The 20,065-nt window shown below is 37.5% G+C and overlaps 2 protein-coding genes across 2 annotated transcripts in view; both read left to right on the forward strand.

The window, feature by feature from the left end:
- Positions 1-6,260, forward strand: part of LOC103599503 (lymphoid-restricted membrane protein-like) — a 66,991-nt gene extending 60,731 nt beyond the window's left edge. Inside the window, exons 18-20 of the mRNA XM_008583651.1 lie at positions 1,910-1,971; positions 3,168-3,248; positions 6,182-6,260. Of these exons, the coding sequence (XP_008581873.1) occupies positions 1,910-1,971; positions 3,168-3,248; positions 6,182-6,229 (191 nt within the window). The 3' untranslated portion in view covers positions 6,230-6,260. The remainder of the gene's footprint in view (positions 1-1,909; positions 1,972-3,167; positions 3,249-6,181) is intronic.
- LRMP (lymphoid-restricted membrane protein) overlaps positions 6,188-20,065 on the forward strand; it is a 40,144-nt gene continuing 26,266 nt past the window's right edge. The window contains exons 1-5 of the mRNA XM_008583646.1: positions 6,188-6,329; positions 8,237-8,321; positions 17,625-17,671; positions 17,776-17,840; positions 17,997-18,104. Coding sequence (XP_008581868.1) covers positions 8,298-8,321; positions 17,625-17,671; positions 17,776-17,840; positions 17,997-18,104 — 244 coding nt within the window. The 5' untranslated portion in view covers positions 6,188-6,329; positions 8,237-8,297. The remainder of the gene's footprint in view (positions 6,330-8,236; positions 8,322-17,624; positions 17,672-17,775; positions 17,841-17,996; positions 18,105-20,065) is intronic.

Raw genomic sequence — 20,065 nt, forward strand, 5'->3', positions numbered from 1 at the left:
CCCGTACCGGGGACCGGCAACGGGATCGCAACCCTCGGTGTTGCGCCCACACCACGCTCAGCCAGTGAGCGGGAACTGGTCTCCACATGGGATCCAAACCCTCGGCGGGAGCGCCGCCATACTCCCAAGCGGCGCACTCTCCAGTGCACCACCGGGCCGGCCCAGAACCTTGTTCTTAACACAGTTAACATGGAGAATTTTTTAAAAATCTAATCTTTACTAGAGTTCTAAGTGCTAATAAGAAAAAAATTGTTTTAATTATTTCAATAGATTAGAATGTTTTTCTCCTACTTGGGCCTAGTATTACTATGTCAAACTTAGTTGAGAAATGAGTTATTTTTGGGAGGGAGGTTTCGGTGATGGGCCATAATAACCAACTACATTGTATATTGACAAAATAAAAATTAAAAAAAAAAAAAAGAAATGAGTTATTTTTATTTAAAAACTTATAAAATAGAATTTTTACATGGGTAATTTTCTACATAATTGAAGCTCATAAAGCCTTTTTTTCTGAAAAATTTCAAAAAAATTAGATTATATACTTTTATTTTACATATATTAAGCATAATTTTTGTTACTCAATTTTTTCAGGCTATTGAGATATAAAAATGTGGGTCTATAAAATAAGAAGCACCAGATTTCAATGTGTTTTGGGCACCAGAGTATCTGTTGTTAATAATTTTCCTGACTGTTAGTGATAAAAAAAATAAGTGTAGCTATTAATATGCTTCCATCTAGCAGAGCTCCCCACCCTTGTTTAATTTTTGCTTTTAATCTTCTGTGGGTTGAGAAAGCACTCAAGCTTGTGAAAATTATGTATAAATTCAGAGCCCGCTATCTGAGTACAAGTGTGGGATTCTCCACATGAATAAAGGGCATGGGTATCAGCATCTGTTTTGGTTGTTCAAAAGACTTGGGCTTCTTTTCTGTTTCTTGGCTATGTTTCAAAAAGTCTGGATTGTCAAATAAGTAATGTGTTACAATGTAACTTAAAGAGTTAAATAGCTGTTTTTTTGTTCTCATTTCCATTATTCCAGAAATAAGACTTTGGAAGTTACAGGGAAGCAAATTTGAGTTAAGTAGAAAAGCCAATTATTTTTGATTTCACAGAACGGTGCACTGAATTGAGCACTGTCCCTTGAGTCCACTCTCAGCTCCCTGACTTACCAGTGACCATTTTGATCCTCTGGACATCAGTGTTCTCGTGACCTCAGATCTACATGTAGGATTCTGGGATCCTAGGGCTCTAATTCTAGGGTTCAAGCAGAGGCTTGCTGGAGAGAGGATTTTCTTTCTCTCTTTCTGAAACATAATTGATTATGCATATTTGTGGGGTACAGAGTTGGATATGAATACCTATATACAAAGTGTGATAACCGCATCAGGAAAATTAGCATATTCATCATTACAAAATCATTTGTTGTTGAGGTCATTCTATTTCTTTAGTCATTTGATAACATGCAGTAAATTACTGTTGATTATAGGTGCATAGGTCGACTGTATATCAAAAGAATTTTTTTTTTCTAGCTAGCTGTTTTGTGTCCATTAATCCATTTTTTGGAGAGAGGATTTTCATATCAGTAGGAGGTTAGAATAAATGACCTCCTAAAGTGTATTCTTATTTTAAGATTGAGTAATTCTATGACTCACTTTTAGAAGACAATTCACTTGCATTAATGAGGTTCATTTTAACTTCCCAAGGGTGATAATGGTTTAGCTGTTTCAGTTTGCTTTTCCATATTCCCCAAGTCATAAGTGGAGAATTCCATTATCAGAAGTTGTTTTCCCCTCTCTTTTCCTTCAGACCCCCAATTTAAAGCCATCAAAAGCTTATGAAGCAGTGAAATGAATTAAGGGAGAGGGGGGCTAAAAATTGTCATATTGAGCTGGTTATAAATTTTCTTTGTAGCAACAATTGATTTACTTCAAAAGAAGTTAATTCAAGAGGGACTCCATGGCTTGCTGTCACAGGTAAAAAAAACCCACCGTGATAATGTGTTTACTTACTTACTGTGGGGAAGATGTTCAATTCATATAAGTTTTGAAGCTCATTTATAATATATAATGATTTTAATCATTCGATTAAATAACCAGCTGAGAAGAAAATGCTTTGGTGGACTTTGTTCTCTTATACACCGAAAGCATTTAGCAAAACAAGAGGGGAGAATTCACATTAATGAGTTCTGAAGTGGAAGATTTCAGAATTTATTTTGCCCAGCCACTATATGTATTAGCAAAGAGCTAGTTTTTTTTCGTTTTTGCTTTTTGTCTTAGGACCTCCTTTTTGATGTAGTAAGGGTGCATCTTTCAATTTATAATCATATGCTGAAATTTTGAATACTCTTGAACAGGCTGTGATGGTCTGATCTGTTTTCTATTTTTTCCTATTTGCATTAAACTTTCAACTTCTCTCTGTCTGGATATCTCAAGACATCTATGACAGAGCTGAATGTATTTCTTTCCCTTGTGATGCTTGATGAGTCTCCTTTTGTTCAAATGAAGAACATAAGGGAGTAGCAGAGTTAGCACTGGAGGAAGGGGATGGAGGAGGAAAGAAAGAAGGGGGATATTTGCATGTATCTGTTTCCAGGGTATAATGCAAACACATCTGATTAAGCAGGAAAAAAAATTGTTCATGTCGAGGATAAGCCAGGCAGAGTGCTGAAAAAGCCCCCTGCAATAAATTGAGCTAGGAAAAACTTCTATATCTAAAGATGCTTTAGTCATCTCAAGAACACGGACAAAATTTTCTATTATAACTGTGATAGATGTGTATCTGCTTCTTGGATTAAGGCCACAATTTTATTGCTATAGAATTTTCACAGACACCATTTTCAGTACTCTGAGTTATGTCTCCAGCAAGCTTCTTTGGCCTCTGCCTAAAGATTTCAATGACAAAGCCATTCAATTTCTTGTTTTTGATCTTTGGATTTCATTCCTAGATCCAGTAATGGGGAAAATACAGTGAGAAGTTTTTTGGGTTTTTTTTAACTTTAAGAGAACACAGTTACAAATGTGTTCCTTTAAAGTAGAATACAAGATAAAGAACTGGTCAATTTCACCCACTTTTTGGTGGCAGCGTATCTTCTATTAGTTTAATGTGTTTTGTATCTCTGACCCTTTCATTGTTCTGACTTTGAATATACTCCTCTGTTTTCTCATGACAGAACTTTTTAGATGAGGAATTTCCTCACTATGATCACCCGTCCTGCACAGGTACAATTCAACAACCTCTTCAAGAAAAATTGGTAAGTGTAAGCTTTTTGAAATTATTTAGGTAGCAATTGCAAATCAATTCCTATTACAAAATAGAAAGCTGAGTCCACTGTGCATTAGTAGCCTTAGAACTCTTTACTGCTTTTCTTCAAGAGATTACCAGACAAAGCAGTGAACACCAATTTTTTTTCTTTATCACACACATACACACAATCCTATTTGGTCCTAAGGCATAGCGATATTTAAATTTTTTTGACTACAGTATCTTGAAGAGTCATATAATGAAGCTTGCCCCTCACCCATACTTCTTTCCTCAAAGCCTTTCTTTATATCAGAGTGTCAATTCTCTGGAATTGATGATGTTAGCGTTCTGTTAAATTATTGAACTGTGATTTTTAAATAAGAATTATAATTTTCTCATATGGTATATACCTTTTAATCAAAAGCATGAAAGCTTTGCTACCTTATATCATTTGTTTTCTTTCTGACTTCTCTCAAAGAGTCATTTGAGACTGGTGATATTCTTTTCACCCTCGAACATAAAGAGAACAGATTATGAAATATGTTACACTCCTTTAGACAACTAATACCTGGTTTTCTGTTCAGAAGCAGCATTGCCACAAACCATATAGTGGCCAAGAAACAAGAATACATCTGACACCCCTGACCTTGAAACATACGTGCTGGTATACGCCTCTGCTAGGTAAGCGCGGATAGCCCCTCTCCAACACCTGCTCGAGCATAGCCGAGGGCAGGGTTCTTTTTGAGAGAGAATAATTAATCACAATTATATTTGTATAGGAAAAATTGTAGAATACTTGGATATTTATCCCTGAATTCAGTCAATCAATATATATTTGAATAACTACTCTGTGCAAGGCACCGTATTATGTGTAATAAAGAATAAGCCTTAAAATAGCTCACAGATTAATGGAGAGAAAAGTTCTGGGCTCAGAGAAGACTCCACAGAAGAAGTGATAGTTGAACCAGACCTTGAAAGATGGGTTGGGTTTGGAAAAGCCAAAAGCATGAATAAAGTGCTCCAATGAGTGACAATGGCTTAAGCAAGCAAAACAAAATAAAAAATAAAAAGAGGGCCGAGCCCGTGGCACACTCGGGAGAGTGTGGCGCTGGGAGTGCAGCAGTGCTCCCGCCGCGGGTTCGGATCCTATCGGATCCTATATAGGGATGACCGGTGCACTCACAGCGCTCACTGGCTGAGCGCGGTGCGGCCAGTCTCAAAAAGGACAAACATAAATAAATGAATGAATGAATGAATGAATGAATGAATGAATGAATGAATAAATGAATAAAAGAGAAGTAAGAATTAGATGATTGTAGAAGAGCCAAAGCTGAGCAAGTCATTGGAAACAAGAGGGTTCAGGTTGAAATGCAGTAGAATGTGTTTGAAGAAGGTAAAACAGGTCGTGGATCAAATCGTGGACTATCCCTCAATGCCAGGCTAAGAAGAAATGGCTTTATCCTGGGAAATGCTCAATGTAGTGACATCTCTCAGAACACATGGATACGGTTAAAAGCAAAAACTTATGGCTGGTTCTGAAGTGACAAAAGAAGTGGGATGATTATCAAAATAAATTTAAGAAGGAATAAAAAGAAGTGGACTGGTTTGTGGATCATTTAAACTAGAGTTGGAAAAACTGCCACCGCTGGTAATGGAGTGTTCATTTTGTATCAGACAATAGAGTAGTACTTTATGGAGATTATTTTATTCACATTAACTCAGTGATCGCCAGCACCACCACCACGAATGACAGCACTTAAAGAGTGTGTGCTATGCGTCAGGCACAGTTCTGAGCTCTTAACATATCTATTAACTCCTTTAATCCTATGAAGTAGATGCTAATATAATTTCCATTTTGAAGATGAGGAAACAATGACAGCACTTAAAGAGTGTGTGCTATGCGTCAGGCACAGTTCTGAGCTCTTAACATATCTGTTAACTCCTTTAATCCTATGAAGTAGATGCTAATATAATTTCCATTTTGAAGATGAGGAAATGGAGAACTTTGAACAGAGAATTTGCCCAAGGTCATGTATCACTTTATATATAAGTAAACTGTGGCTCAGAGTGGCTTATTTATTCAAGATAGCACAACTGGTATGTCAGAGTCAGGATTCGTACTAAAAAATTACAATTGACTCCAAAGCCTATGTTTTTTCCATTAAACTCTGCTGCTTCGTATATTCAGAAACACACATTAACAAGATGGTTTCCCAAAAAAATGGTTTATCATCCCAACCTATTTCCTGCGTCACTCTGACAGGTTCTAATCACAATGTCTTACACTTTTCTCTTCAGGAATCTGTGCACTTGTTCTGTAAAGGGCCAGATAGTAAATATTTTAGGCTTTGCAGGCCATGTGGTTTCTGCTGCAACTACTCAACTTTACTGTTGTAGCACACAAGCAGCCAGGGACAGCATGTGAACACGGGTGTGGCTATTTTCCAATAAAACTTTATTTACAAAAACAGGTAGCTGGCTTGAATTTTGCCCACTGGCTGTAGATTATTGAGCCCTCTAGTTGCTTAGTGGGCAAAAGTTTTCTGTCCTCTCCTACCCTCTGCTTTAAAAAAAAAAAAAAAGCAAACAACATTTGGCATTTCCACCTCCATATAACTAAGCATCAAGAGAGCTTATGCTAAAATGTTGATAGAATTGGATAGACTTTTGCTTTCATAGAAATGATCCAGTCTCTCAAGAGGGGAAGAATTATTTATTAATATAGTTTATAGCTTTAATATAGTTTGAACCAGAAGTTAATCTCTATTTTTATTTATTTATTTTTTTATTTTAACATTTGCTTGTACATATCTGTGGGGTACAGTGTGTTGTTTCAGTACATACATATACTGCACAGTGATTCACTTAGGGTAGACAGCATAGCTTTGTACCCATTAGTCCGCCACTTCTCCTGTATTTTTATACTTTTCTGTTCTACTACAGATGCCTTGTGTCTGGATAGTCTTACAGCAGTTCCAAGGCTGGAACTGACACCTTTCTCATGTGTAGCCAACCAAATCCATGCTTCGTGTGAAAGGCCCAAATCTGGAGAAGTAAAAGATGATTCTTTGGGTGTGACAAGACGACACAAGTAAGTTTAAAAAAAAAAAGCAAAATTTACTTACACTACTCTTCATGGGTGTCCTATTCCCATCGCTTAGCATTTTCATTGGTTAAATTTTAATATGCTAAGATCATAACATCTTTATTGTGAACTTTTATTGTAAAACTTCTCTACTTTTTGAAAATTTACAATTTTAAAGTAAAGACATTGTTGTAGTTTTCTTGCTTTTTTTTTTTTTTTGAATTTTGTAATATCCATTCTAAAATTTAAAGGACAATTTAGGCTACCTAAGATGTTTCCCAATTTTTAGGAGGATGTTCTACATACTGCTAAGTTAACTTAGATAGGTTTTTATCATATTTTTATTCTTTTCACACTCAAAGTTAACAAATCTTTGGGAACCTATCCCTGTCCGTGCACTCCATCCTCTTCCTTTTTAAGTACACAGACTAATCTTCCAATCTAAAAGGAAAAACACACCAACAAACTGTTTTTTCCTACTGTATTCTCAACACTAGACTCCTGACACCAGAGGTATGGGTTTTTTACCCACATGCCAAGCAGTTCTCCACGTACCAAGCAATTCTACAGTAGACACCAGCTGGGTGTCCTCTAATTCAATTCGATTCTGACTCCGTCTACCTGGAGATAGCATCAGATCCCATGGGTTGAGGGCTCAGTCCCACAAGACTGCCCCCGCTTCAGATGCCAGTCGCAGGTCCCAAGTTATGACCTGCACTTCTGACTGTCTATAAATTGGGTGTTGCCCCGACCCCCTCCTCGAGTTCAATTAATTTGCTCATAGAACTCAGAAAGACCCTTTACTTACGTTGACGCATTTATTGCAAAGAATATTTTAAGGGATACAGATGAAAAGCCAGATGAAGAGATACATAAGGCGAGGTTTAGAGGGTCCCGAGCTCAGGAGCTTCTGTCTCTGTGCAGTTGGGTTATGCCGCCCTACCAGCATGTGGATGCATTCTTGTTCACCAACCCCAGAACCCTGTCCTTTGGGTTTTTATGGAGGTTTCATTTTGTAGGCATGATTGATTATGTCTCTGGCCACTGGTGGTCAACTCACCCTTCAGCCCCTCTCCCCTCCCCGAAGTTTTGGGGGGGTGGGGCTGAACGTTCCAACCCTCTAATCACAAGGTTGGTGCCCATGGCAAGCACCCTCCATCTTGAGATTATCCAGGATCTCACCAAGAGTTGCCTCTTTTGAACAAAAGATGCTCCTGATGCCCAGGAATTCCAAGGGATTTGGGAACTCTGTGTCCAGATGCTCCTATCAGGAAATTACAGAGGTCTTAGGAGCTTTGTATCATGAACCAGGGTCGAGACCAAATATTAGAAGAAAATATTCTCCTAGCACCCCTGTCTACAAGGATTTTAGGAGTTCTGTCTCAGGAACTGGGGGCAGAGACCACCATATCACACCTGCATACTGCGAAGTTAACTCAGGTACGTTTTGATCGTATTTCTGTGACTTCCACACTCAAGGCTAACAAGCCTTTGGGAATCTATCCCTGTCCCTGCATCCCATCCTCTTGCAATGCTCATTTGTGCTCACCTGCCTTTTTAAGTACACAGACCGATCTTAGGAAAAGCTCAGAAATGCCAGTGGAGTTTGTGAGGACTGTCCACCCCAATGAAATTTCCTTTCTGGTTTGAGGGTGAGGAAACAGACTTTGAGTTGCAAATTCTTCATTTTCGTTTTTGGCTGGATTTCCATTGTTTGTATCCTCTCTCTCTGATAGATAGAGGTAGAAGCTCTCTTTCATTATGTCTTACTTAAGTCATAAAGTTAATTAGAAATTTGATAAAACTGAAAACTGACACAGTGGATAGGGAAGTGGGAACTATGTTATAGTTTGGTGACTGCTAAAATTTGTAGTTTTTCACCTGTAGTAAGTAACTCTACTTTCTACTGCCAGGTGCCCAGGTCCTGCCACAGGTGGCTCTGACCCAAGGACAGGTCTTTCAAGTTGCATCAGGATGAATGATGACCTAAGTATGGAAGTGAGTGTTGACTAGATTTCAATTTCATTTTTATTATTACCATATCCTGTTCCTCTTCTATGAGTATTCTTTTTCCCTTTTTTTGTCTTTCTCTTTTTAAGTATTATGGATACTCTTACAGCAGGTATGAGTCTGATACCACATAACTCAGATGCATGAGAAATATCTACCTCTGAAGTCAGGAAATTAAAATTCAGTCGTTTGGGGGGCTTTCTACCTACTCCTTGTGTAGTATAAACTCTGGGTTATATAACCAAAAGGAGATTTTAGTGAAGTAGGCTGAACTTTTTGTGTGAGAGGCAGGCTGATTTGGGACTTAAATTCATTAATGACTGTAAGAAGTCTCAGGTCCCATTGATTCTCCAAGAATTGAGGTCCGGGCTGGCTGTTTGTCAAAGATTACAAAGCAAGACCATGCTCATGGAGAGTAGCCATTGCCAAAGTCAGGTACTAATGCTACCTCTCTACCCAAGAAGTGAGTCACTTAGGTCAACTCCCTGGGCCGTTGAGGTGTGGTGGGAGGACCTTCCTCAGTCTGCAGGCTGGGCCTCAGCCCCGCGATCTTCTCAGTCAAGTGGAGCCAACGGTTCTGCTTCAGCATCTGGATCCCTGGGCCGTTGAGGTGTGGTGGGAGGACCTTCCTCAGTCTGCAGGCTGGGCCTCAGCCCTGCGATCTTCTCAGTCAAGTGGAGCCAACGGTTCTGCTTCAGCATCTGGAAATCCATCCTTCTTCACCATCACCTTTATTGAGAAGTAATTCACACATCAAACAATTATTTAATTTAAGTTGTTCAATTAAATGGTTTTTAATAGATTCACAGAGTTGTGCAACCATCATCCCAGTCAGTTTTAGAACATTTTGATCACCCCAGAGGAAAACCCAAGCCCATGAGCAGTCTCTCCCTATTTCCCTTCCCCTAAACCCCCAGCCCTAGACAACCACTAATTTACCATCTGTATAGATTTGCCTATTCCAGACATCTCTTGTAAATGGAATCATATAAAATGTGACATCTTGTGCCTGGCTCCTTCACTTAGCGTAAGGTTTTCGAGGTTCATTCATGTCATAGCATGTTATCAGTACTTCATTCTTAATGGCAAAATAATATTCCATTGTATGGATATACTACATTTTGTTTATCCATTCATCAGTTTATGGGCATTTGAGTTGTTTCTAGTTTTTGACTATTGTAAATAATGTTGCTTGTGAACATTCATGTATATGTTTTTGTGTGAACATATATTTTTAATCCTTTTGGCTATAGACTTATATACTGTGTCATATGGTAATTCTATGTTTAATGTTTTGAGAAACCACAGCGGCTGCCCTGTTTTACTTTCCCACCAGCAGTGTATGGGGCTTCCACTGCCTCCGCGTCTTCATCGGTACTTGCCTGTCTTTTTGGTTATAGCTGTCTTGGTGAAGGGAGAGTCATATCTCATCGTGGGTCTGATCTGCATTTCCTTGGTGGTTAATGATTGAGCATCTTTCATATGCTTTTTGTCTACTTATATGTCTTCTTTGGAGATATGTCTGTGTAGAGCCTTTGCCCATTTTTAAAATGGGGTTTATATTTCTTTTTACTGCTGAGTTGTATGAGTTATTCTTACACTTCCTTTTGAGTGTATCTGACATTTTTTCTGTTCATTAGTACCTGTGTTAGTGAGTAGCTAAGAAAAAGAAAGAAAAAGGAAATGAATCTATTTTGCTTTTCCTTAGCAGTTCTTATAAAGTTTTCAAAAAGGAAGTTGAACTTGGAAGCTTACAGGATGTTTGGTTATTAGTAATTTCCCTTTTATCTGACACTGAATTCCCTAAGAAGGGGGAAGAAACAAACATCAGTTGTGTACCGGACACTTCGCAGGAAAGCATTTCCACAATCCGTGTTATTAATCCAGTCCACAGCCTTGACTGGTGGGTATTCTCTGCTTTTGACAAATGACGCAACTGAAATTGAGGGAGTTAAAGACATTATCCAAGGTTGTTCAACTAGTAAGGAATGCAAATTCAGGTTTGTCTAGCTTCAAAGGACAGGTCTGTTTACAACCTCTTCGTAGTACCCTGAGTTTAGGCATTCAATCATAACAATCTCTCATAGTTGCCTTGAAAGTGGCTTTTTGGCTAAAAATGTGCTGCCTTATATATTTAGAAAGACTTCCTAATTGACTCTGACTAAGATATGTGACTGAGAGGTTTTGTCTGTGGTCTTGAGACCATTGAGAAGTAAGAGGTAGCATGGATCACAGTGCAAATTCCTGCCACAGGTTGCTGGGGAAATGAGTAGGTTCCTTGCAGATTTTCATGCTGTCTCCTTTGCCATTTCTCCTGTAGTGCCCAGGAACTAGTCTGGCTGCTGTGCTTTGTGGCTGATACCCCCAGTTCTCAACATCCCTGTTCCAGGTTTCGGCTCCTCCGAAGGATCTGCACAGTGGGGCTCCTGTGCGTGCCCCTCCTCACCCTTGTCCCGGAGCAGCGCCCCTTTCCACCCTTTCTTCCACTGCACACCCCTCCTGAGTAAATAGAGAACTCTACTTAGAAAATGCTTTTTAAAGCATTCTCATTAGTAATAAGTACAAGGAATTAGAATAAAACATAAGATACAAGTTACAAAAAACATAATCTATGTTCATCTCAGTGGACCAAAAAAATGATGGTGTTTTCTTAATTCCTTGGCTTTAAAGGATGGATTTTTGTCAGTCTTTACAGCTTCATAACAAACAACTTAACCCTGGGATTCTATAATCTGGTTGCAACCTATGTTTCTACCTTTAGTTGCCCATCCCTGCTTTATGGCTGTCCCCATACGTCAGCTGAGCCAGGGAGCGTGTATCGTCAGAACAAATCACACAAACCTGTTTGTGCTGTTTTCTCTGTTCAGAACACTGTATGCTTCTCCATTTGTCAAAATTCTATTGGGCTGTCAAGGTCCATTTCTAAAACGGCTCCCTAAAACCTTTCTTGTGGTAGCATAAAATGTTGACAGTCAAGCATCTCCAGTCTTTGCTGTGGAAACCCTTAAAGAGTAGGAGTCGAGAGATCAGGTTTTTCCCTGGGTTGGCCTCTGTGTGACACTGGAATAGTCGTCTTTTCAGGCCTCAGTTTCCTTGTTTCCCAACTACCCCATGCAGGAGGTAACTGAGTTTATTCCCTTCTTTGAAACCCCAGTAACTCTTTATCCTCCCACTCTTGTCACCTGCATTCTGGTTGCACTGTAGTTACTCATTTTCTTATATTTATTCCTATATCAGCCAGTAGACTTGGCAGAGAGTGCCCTTACTTGACCATTAACCGATGTGCATCTCGCACCCTGCATAGGTTTGGCACAGTAGCTTCCCATTAATGTTTGTTGAATGCCTATTTATTTATTTTGTACTCACTACAGCATCTTTTAAAAACATTGAGAGTGAGCACTCAGTTAACTTATTGCTTTCTGACTCCTTTTTTGGACTGGTGTTCCTATGGACTTGAGATATATTTTTTATTCCTCCCCCATGTTCACAGAGGAAGCTATGTTCTAGCATCTTTTTCAGAAGGCACAATGTAAGGTAAACATTAATATTCATAAGAGGGTCTTTGAGTGAACAAAAGACTAACAAGATTAATGTCTAAGAAGAAACATCTCATAGTAAAATAATTTGGACCTCATTTTGGGATAAAACAGAGCAACTTTATTGACCCAGTGAATTAGATTTGGGGGAATATTTTGGTGTAGCGAGGAAAGAAGGAAATAAATTATTTCCAGAGATTCATACTGAAATATTTCTGGATGAAATATCTGGAATTTGCTTCAAAACAAGGCAGGGGTAGGTTCAGTGAGACAGAGTGTAATGAAATGAGCTTGGCCATAAGTTGATAACTGTTGAATCTGCATGATGGGTGCACAAGGGTTAATTATTCCGTCCATCTTTGTATTCATTTGAAATTTTTCTTAGTAATGAGTTAGAATTTTTAGCCACATAGTATAGGTTTTGGAATCAAGCAAACCAGGATTTAAGACTGACTCTATATTTACTAGCTGTGTGAACTTGGAAAAGTGGCCTAATGTGCCTGAATTTGCTTATGTCCCCTGTGAAACAGATACTGCTTTGCAGGGTTTTTTTGAGGATTTGAATACACATGTGTGTGTGTGCACGGACGCACACACAAACACGCTCCATATATACATCTACTTATACCTATCTGCACAGCTAAGTTCTGGTCTAACCAGTCTATGGAAATGAACCAAGTAGGTCAGATTCCGAGGCGAGACAATGCCTCTCAGTGCCTGCTTCCCCCCTTGCTTGTGAATAGGAAGGCCTTTCCTTTTCACTGGGTCCCTTCCCAACATTTCCAAGAATCTCCAGAGGTACATACCAACATATTCCCATGTTCTTCAGACCTCACCAACTAATGGGTTCCAGGCAGGTGCTTAACCTTGAGGAGCTGTGGAGCAGAGACGCTGGTTTCTGCAGTCCCACCTCGGCAGTCCTTTGTGTTCCTTGTCTATGCTGCCCACTGGCCCAGCCTGCCCCACTGCGGGCCTCCTGGGAACTCTGTGTCTGGACTTCTGACGGTCTCTCTTCCCTGGTCAGTAGAGAGACGACTCTCCCTTCTTGTTCTGGCACTTTCAGAAAAGGGTCCCCTTTGGTGATGGTGGATGGGCTGCTTGTGATGTGGTTTTTAAAGTTCTCCTCTACTTTGCAAGACACAGATAAGCCAGCAGGGCTTGGAGACGAACTCTGTCTCAGGCCGGTACTGCCTCTCCCTCAATAGCTGGTCCACACCCTTCCTCCATTCCTCCCCACTCTTGGCAATTTCTCTTTAGGGGCCAGTTGTTTCTCCTGAGTCTCCCTTCCTGTCCTTGGTCACTGTCCCCACCATTGACTCTGAAGAGCAACTGGAGGTTTTCTGGGCCTTTGCAAAACTACACAAGAGGGTAGGTACTTGTTTGTGTCCCCAAATACTGTAAGAATTAAGAAGTTCCATGAAAATTCTATAACAACAAAACTGATTCTCCCTTCTACCTTACTCTAATTTCAGATCTGACCTCACCAAGGTACTTTGTAACATCTATTAAATACCTGGTTCATAGTAAATGCTCAGAAAATAGTAGCCATTACTATCACTCAGAATCAGAATTATCAGCATCGTGAAGCTCAGAGGATACCTTGTAACAGGCCAGCGATCCAGAGATGAATTTCTCTACTTTTTCTTTGGTTGAACAAACAAACAAACAAAATTGCACTAAATATGAAGTGTCTTGCCTCCCTTTGAGTTTTCCTTCATGTTATTACATGTTTAAGATATACTATCACTGGGAGCAGGTGATTTATTGAGGGAAGGAACAGGATCAGTGTAAAAATATCTCAGAAGGTTTTATGGCCATTGTCTATCCTGTTCTTTCAAGCTCTGCGTGGGTGCAGCATTAATAACCGTGGAGAATAAATAACATTGCCAGTTGCAAAGTTGGGACATGAAGAAGCTGACTGATAACTGTATTATAAATGAACCTCAAAGTGGTGGGTGTGTCCCACAGATCGGAAGGTGTGGTGTACTTTTAGTTAGAAATTGAAGGGGGGAAAAAAAGAACCTGTAAGCAAACTTAGTTTTGCTTAGGTTCCATTAGGTCTAATCTTTTAAAGTTCATTTTAACATTCTTCCTCTTTTGACGTTTAAACAGATACTGAGTCAAGTACAATGTAAGTCACAGACTCTTTTTGTTCAGTTTTTCTTTTGTTCTCAGAAAACCACATTAACTTATTTAACAAGCATCAGTTGTCTAAAATAGATTTAATAGTAAAAATGACATTGGTAACATAAATGCTTATTAGTAAAGAGTTTCTGATCATAAAATCTATAGTTAAAGCAGGATTTCATCTAGAAGAGCAAAAATAAAGTAATCCTGGGAGATTATCTAAGCCAATTAATTGCCATGACTAATATCTTAAAAGTTATTTCTTATTGTTCTTCATATTTTTCTATCTAAATATTGAAATAATATGTTTGTCTGTGTGTGTGTGTGAGAGAGTGTGAGTGTGTGACCTGAGCTTGCTGACCCAGCCCATGGGTGAATCTGTCTCACTTTGTTCCATGAGTACCTTGGCTACCCCACCCTACATTAGACTCTTACTGTCAGAAACAAATGGGCTGGTCTGTGGATTTTCATGTAAATGTTATGCAGGTGAATATTTGAATGGCTTGGACAGGAAGAGCATTCTTCCTGCTCTATGCTCTCTGCCTGTTTTAGATTCACTTGGCTTGAGCCAATCTTCTACATGTAAGTAATTCTCTCCTCTGAACTTTCTTTTCCTTGCTCTCAGTCAATTTCTTGATTTTCTTTGGTTTTAAAATATATCTAGAAGCTGATCTTTTTCACGATCTGTCCAGGTCTCCCAGTTGGTGTGTGTGGGTTGAGTTCTTCCGTGGGCCCAGGATGCTGGTTTGAATAGGGGTGACATTTGAAGCTGGAACAAAAGGGTGTGATTGTGGAAAGTTCCTGCTGACTGACCTGCCACACCAACTGCACACATACAGACACCCTGAGGGGCTGCATCTCCAACTTTCATTAACTGTCATCTTAAATTTGAAACTAAATTAAAAAAAAAAAAAAAAACACCTTACTCTGGTTATTCTTGTAAGAAAGAAAAAAATGTTGATAGACCAAATTTGTGAAAATTTAGCATTGAGATATATTGTATAATGGGTTGTTTTCTGATCACTGAGATTTAGAAAGAGTAATGATTTGGGAATAATACACAATTGCTTACCTTGCAACTGTTCCAGAACAACGTGGTCATGTATGGCTACCAAATATATGTGATTTCTCCAAAATTACAGGATTATTTGTAGGGTTTTGTTGTTGTTGTTTGTTTGTTTTTTTAATTGAAACATAGTTATACATATTTGGGGGGTACAACATTGACTACCGTCACTAGCATGAAATGTGTTATTTGTTTAATCAATAAATATTTTATATTTATAAAAAGGCTTCTAACTAAAATGTTTCAAATATAAGGCATAAGGCAAGAGAAGACCTTACACTGAGAATTATGGCAAATGAGACTCAGTATACTGGAGGTAAACTATTTTTGCTGTATTTATTATTTTGAAAAATAACTACACTTTTTTAAAAAACAAGGTTTGCAGAAATTGTGTCCCCTTTCCCCCCATACTAGAAACTGGTTTCATGGAACAGGGAATAGGAGCTGTATTCTTTTTCATACTTCTTGAACTCAAATATGATTGCCCATGACCTTGATAGGTACAGGATGAAGACTTTTCTGACAAAGTTAGCTTTTTAGTTATAGTGAAGTAATAAGTATTATTTCAAGCCATGCATAGTAACAACGTTTTAAATGTTACAGAATGTTAAATGGGCTTTTAAAATTATTATTGAGAAATCAATTCTTATTGGTTTGTATTAATGATGATACTCAGTAAAACTGAAAAATATTTAATTTTCTTCAGTTTCATAGCTTCATTTCTTACATATATATAGGTCTATAGTAAAATAAGCATATAAAAATTACTAATACAATTTATTTAAATATTTTAAAGATAGGGCCATCATCATATAACTACCAACACATTATAAAGAACAATTTATCTTCAAAACTTAATTCAGATATCACCTCACTCTGTTAATTCTATTCTGAGAACATTACTTTCCTCTGTGAAATGCTGCTTATAAATCATAAGGTATTTGTGTTATATATTTATGTCCCTGACTGGCCTACAGGCTCCTCCAGGACAAGGACTGTGTTTTTGTCTGTCTCTGGCCCTTGTCACTGTTCCTGGCACAAAATGGGCTTTGGGGAAGTTTGTTGAATTAAATTGAACTGGTTTCATGATGGGCTTCAGCCCATGTGGTGGGACCCAAAGTCATTTAAAGCAGAAATGAAATAAGAGAGAAGACTGACTAACATCAATGACATATGAGAGAATTAGGGCTTTGCAAATTCAGTTGTAGGTTTTTCTAAACGTTTAAGGTAAACATCTTAAAAGTTTATATTTAAATCATCTACCAGTCTAAGACAATCATTGCTGAGACTTTTTCTCTCCAATAGCCTGGGGTAGGGTATACTCAGAGTTAGTTCTGTTTACAGTGGAGAGAACAGTGTATTTAGTTTGATCTGGGTTTGAAGGCTGGCTGCACAATTCTGCAGGCTCTTGGGAAAATACTTTATTCACTGACCTTAATTTCCTTACCTGAAGTAAATCTTTGCTTGCTAAATCCCCCTGCAAAGATTGTTGGGAGAATTAAATGAGATGACAGAAAAAAGGGATTTTAGAAAGCTTAATGTGCTAAACCGGTGTAAATAGCTATCATTGTACTGGGTAACTACAAATTCAGCAAACCCTTCCTAAACCTTTACCTTTCTGTGACTATGGTAAGTATTTTCTTGAAGAGATTCTAAATACTGTGTATGAAATACAGTATCTCTTCATAGAAACCTATTGTTGGTTGTAGCAGTTGAGAAGTTCTGTGTTTGATAATGAAATATTTAAATGTCTTCATTTTTACATTCTGCAGGTTTTCAATATGTGCGAATGATTTCAGTTTTAAGTTATTTTCCTAACTAAATCAGATAAGTATGAAAATAAACTTAATAGAAGAGTTTATTAGGAAGGAAACTCTTTTTGCACTGTATTTTTTTAAAAATAGGATAACTGTATAACCCTAATACCCTAAAGTTCTCCCTCATTAGAAATTCCTGATAGAAAGTAAGAGGATCAAATGAGACTTTGAACCACTAGTCCTGGCAGGCTGGGGCCACAATTTTGTTAAGGTCTTTTTGAGCACTAGGTAATAGGTGCGGACTTAGATGTAATCCCCGAGATGTTTGAGATGTGGATTAAGTTTAAAATGTATGTTTTGTTTAGCTAGAAAACAGAGAACTGCTTTTAAATCACTAGGTCAAAAGTTTTAGATTGAGTAATATTCCCATAAATAGAAATGTTTTATGCCCATGTAGAATATTCTCTTTAAAAATTAACTTCAGTTCATGAAATAAATTCCAATTGCCCTTTGAGTTTAGAATTTGTTTTGCCCAGGAATTTATCAGGTTTTCTTTCAATATCAGATGTGTAAATGTACTTAAAATTGGATTTTTTTGCAAGTACGTCTTTGAGGAAATGTGTGTATCAATGTGCACTGTACCATCTCATTCCCATATTCTCTTCAGAAGAACAGAATAAATATGGGTTCATTTTAAATTGTATGAAAATGTTTGCTTAAAACAACCTCTTTGGAATGGAAAATGTCAAATTGTTGAACTTATCTCTCTCTCTCTCTCTCTCTTTTTTTTTTTTTTTCCCATAAGGAGAATGGTGTTGAATGCTTGTGTTCTCAGAGCCCACCACCGTCCAGGTTTGCCTTTTTGTTTTTTGTGTGTGAATTTGTATGCATATTCAGTTGATTTTTAAGAGAATTATTTGGACACTTCAAAAATACTTCTTTTATCCTTTTGACAGGGAAGATTCCACACTACCATCACCCAGACACACTTCCTCCACAGACAGTACTGTAGCTTCAAGTGGTGAGTTCACTTGGAAAAGATGTAAAAATAGTGTGTTAGTATTATAATATTAAGCCTGATGATCTGTGACCTGCTGAAGTGTATGCAAATTAAAAGAGCCTAGGCAAATACTTGCTTTGCATAATATTCATGCTGTTAGTTTCTTCCTGTTGATAGATTCTGGATCAGAAATTTTGAATATGGCTTCTCGTAACCCTGACTGTAAATCACTCTGTGCAAAAGAGGAGGATACAAGATCAGCTTCTACCATGACAGAGATCCAAGGTAAGCTGTTGAAGGGTTCAAGTGCAGTTTCCATTCTGAAACACTAAGCAAGCCTATAGGCTAGTGGAGTAACTATCCTCTATAGCTAAATAATATTATTTAATATTAATTCTTATGAAATTTTTACGTAAGAATTTTGGAAACATAGTCTGGAGAAAAGAAGTCTAAAAGGTAACCAATACTTTTCATGTATGAGGATGTTACCATTTTTTTTTTCAATTCTGTAGATAGAACATAAATTATAATATATTTTAATGCAATTTAAGTACTTCCTTATGCCAAAGACTGATTGGACACAACTGGGTCTCTGTGGCACAGATGTGACATCATCTGTTTAGGAAATTCTTAGAATCCTAATTAGAATCTATCAGGTTAGAAGGATGGGCCAAATAACAGTGGTCCATTCAGCAGGAGGCAAGAGAATTAGCCAAATAATATGTTAAACCCTTTTCTGCTACTTGACTCTGAAAATAAAGTAGTTATTCTCAACTGTTGTTGGTGAGATGCCTCTGCAGTTGACACTCATGGGAGATACAGGCTCCCATTTCTACCAACAATAACAACAACAACAAAAAAAAAAACAAGGAAAATTCATTCTATTTTTGAACTCGACATTTAAATTTGAGATGTAGGTACTAAATTAGAGTAGCCATCGAATTGCAGAAATGGAATTCATTCCATGGTTTAATTGAAGATTATCCTTATATGCTACTGCATAACTAATAAGGAAATGTTTTAATTAAAACTGTACCAAGATACTATTTTTCTTCTGTCATATAGACAAAGATGTAAAAATTTAATTACATTCTGCTGGTAAAGTTGTAGGGAAAAAAGGGAATTCTCATACATTGCTGTATGGGAATGTAACTTTTGTTACTCATATGGAGAGAAATTTTCTAATATCTATCAAAATGTTAAATGTATATATCTTGTGATACAGTTCAATTTCTGGGAAGTTATCCTGTGGATATAAGTGTACACATACAAAATGACACGTGTAAGCTTATTTATTCCAGCATTGTCTGTAATAACAAAATAGTGGAAACAAGTTAACTATTTATTAATAGAAGACTATGTTTTGATATATCTATGTAATAGAATTCTAATATACAGTTATAAAACATGTATAAGGATACTTTTTTCTTAGAAAGATATCAAAAGACTGCTGTTTCTTTAAAAAAACAAGTACGGAATGTTATGTTTAGCATGTAAACTTTTGTGGAAAAAAGAAGCTAATATACAGTTATAAAACATGTATAAGGATACTTTTTTCTTAGAAAGATATCAAAAGACTACTGTTTCTTTAAAAAAACAAGTACGGAATGTTATGTTTAGCATGTAAACTTTTGTGGAAAAAAGAATAGGGAAAAGTTTTTATATATGCATAAAATATCTCTGGAAGACTAAACTAGAATTAATAACACTCTTTGGGGAAGGAAACTAGGTTTCTGGCAGACATTGATGGGAGGGAAGTTTTTTTACTGTAAAACATTTTACACTTTTTGATTTATGGGCCGTATGAACCAGCTCTCTGTCTTAAAATTGAGAGAAAAACTAAAATAAAATTTCTTAGGGAAATAAATTGTGTATCTCTGAAGAAACTGGTTATCATTTTGTTCTTATTTCCCTGTAAACTTAGAAAATGTAATACATGCTTTAAGTATTTTTTTTTTAAGAAACAAAACCTATCTGTGACTGTTGTCTTTTGTTCTACTCTGAACTGAATTCAGAACAATGGGTCATGTAAATAATTATCAAGTCATTACAATACAAATAAAATACACAAATATAAAGGGAACTTACAAAATGAATGGAATAAATTAAGTTTGTCTTAGTTTGACATTTTATTTAGAAAGCATGTTTTAGGGCCGGCTCGGTGGTGCACTTGGTAGAGTGCGGTGCTTGGGAGCACGGCGGCGCTCCCGCCAAGGGTTCGGATCCCATATAGAGACCGGCTCCCG

This window comes from Galeopterus variegatus, unplaced genomic scaffold (genome assembly GCF_000696425.1).
Source record: "Galeopterus variegatus unplaced genomic scaffold, G_variegatus-3.0.2 Scaffold2989, whole genome shotgun sequence".
NCBI classification, from domain to species: domain Eukaryota; kingdom Metazoa; phylum Chordata; class Mammalia; order Dermoptera; family Cynocephalidae; genus Galeopterus; species Galeopterus variegatus.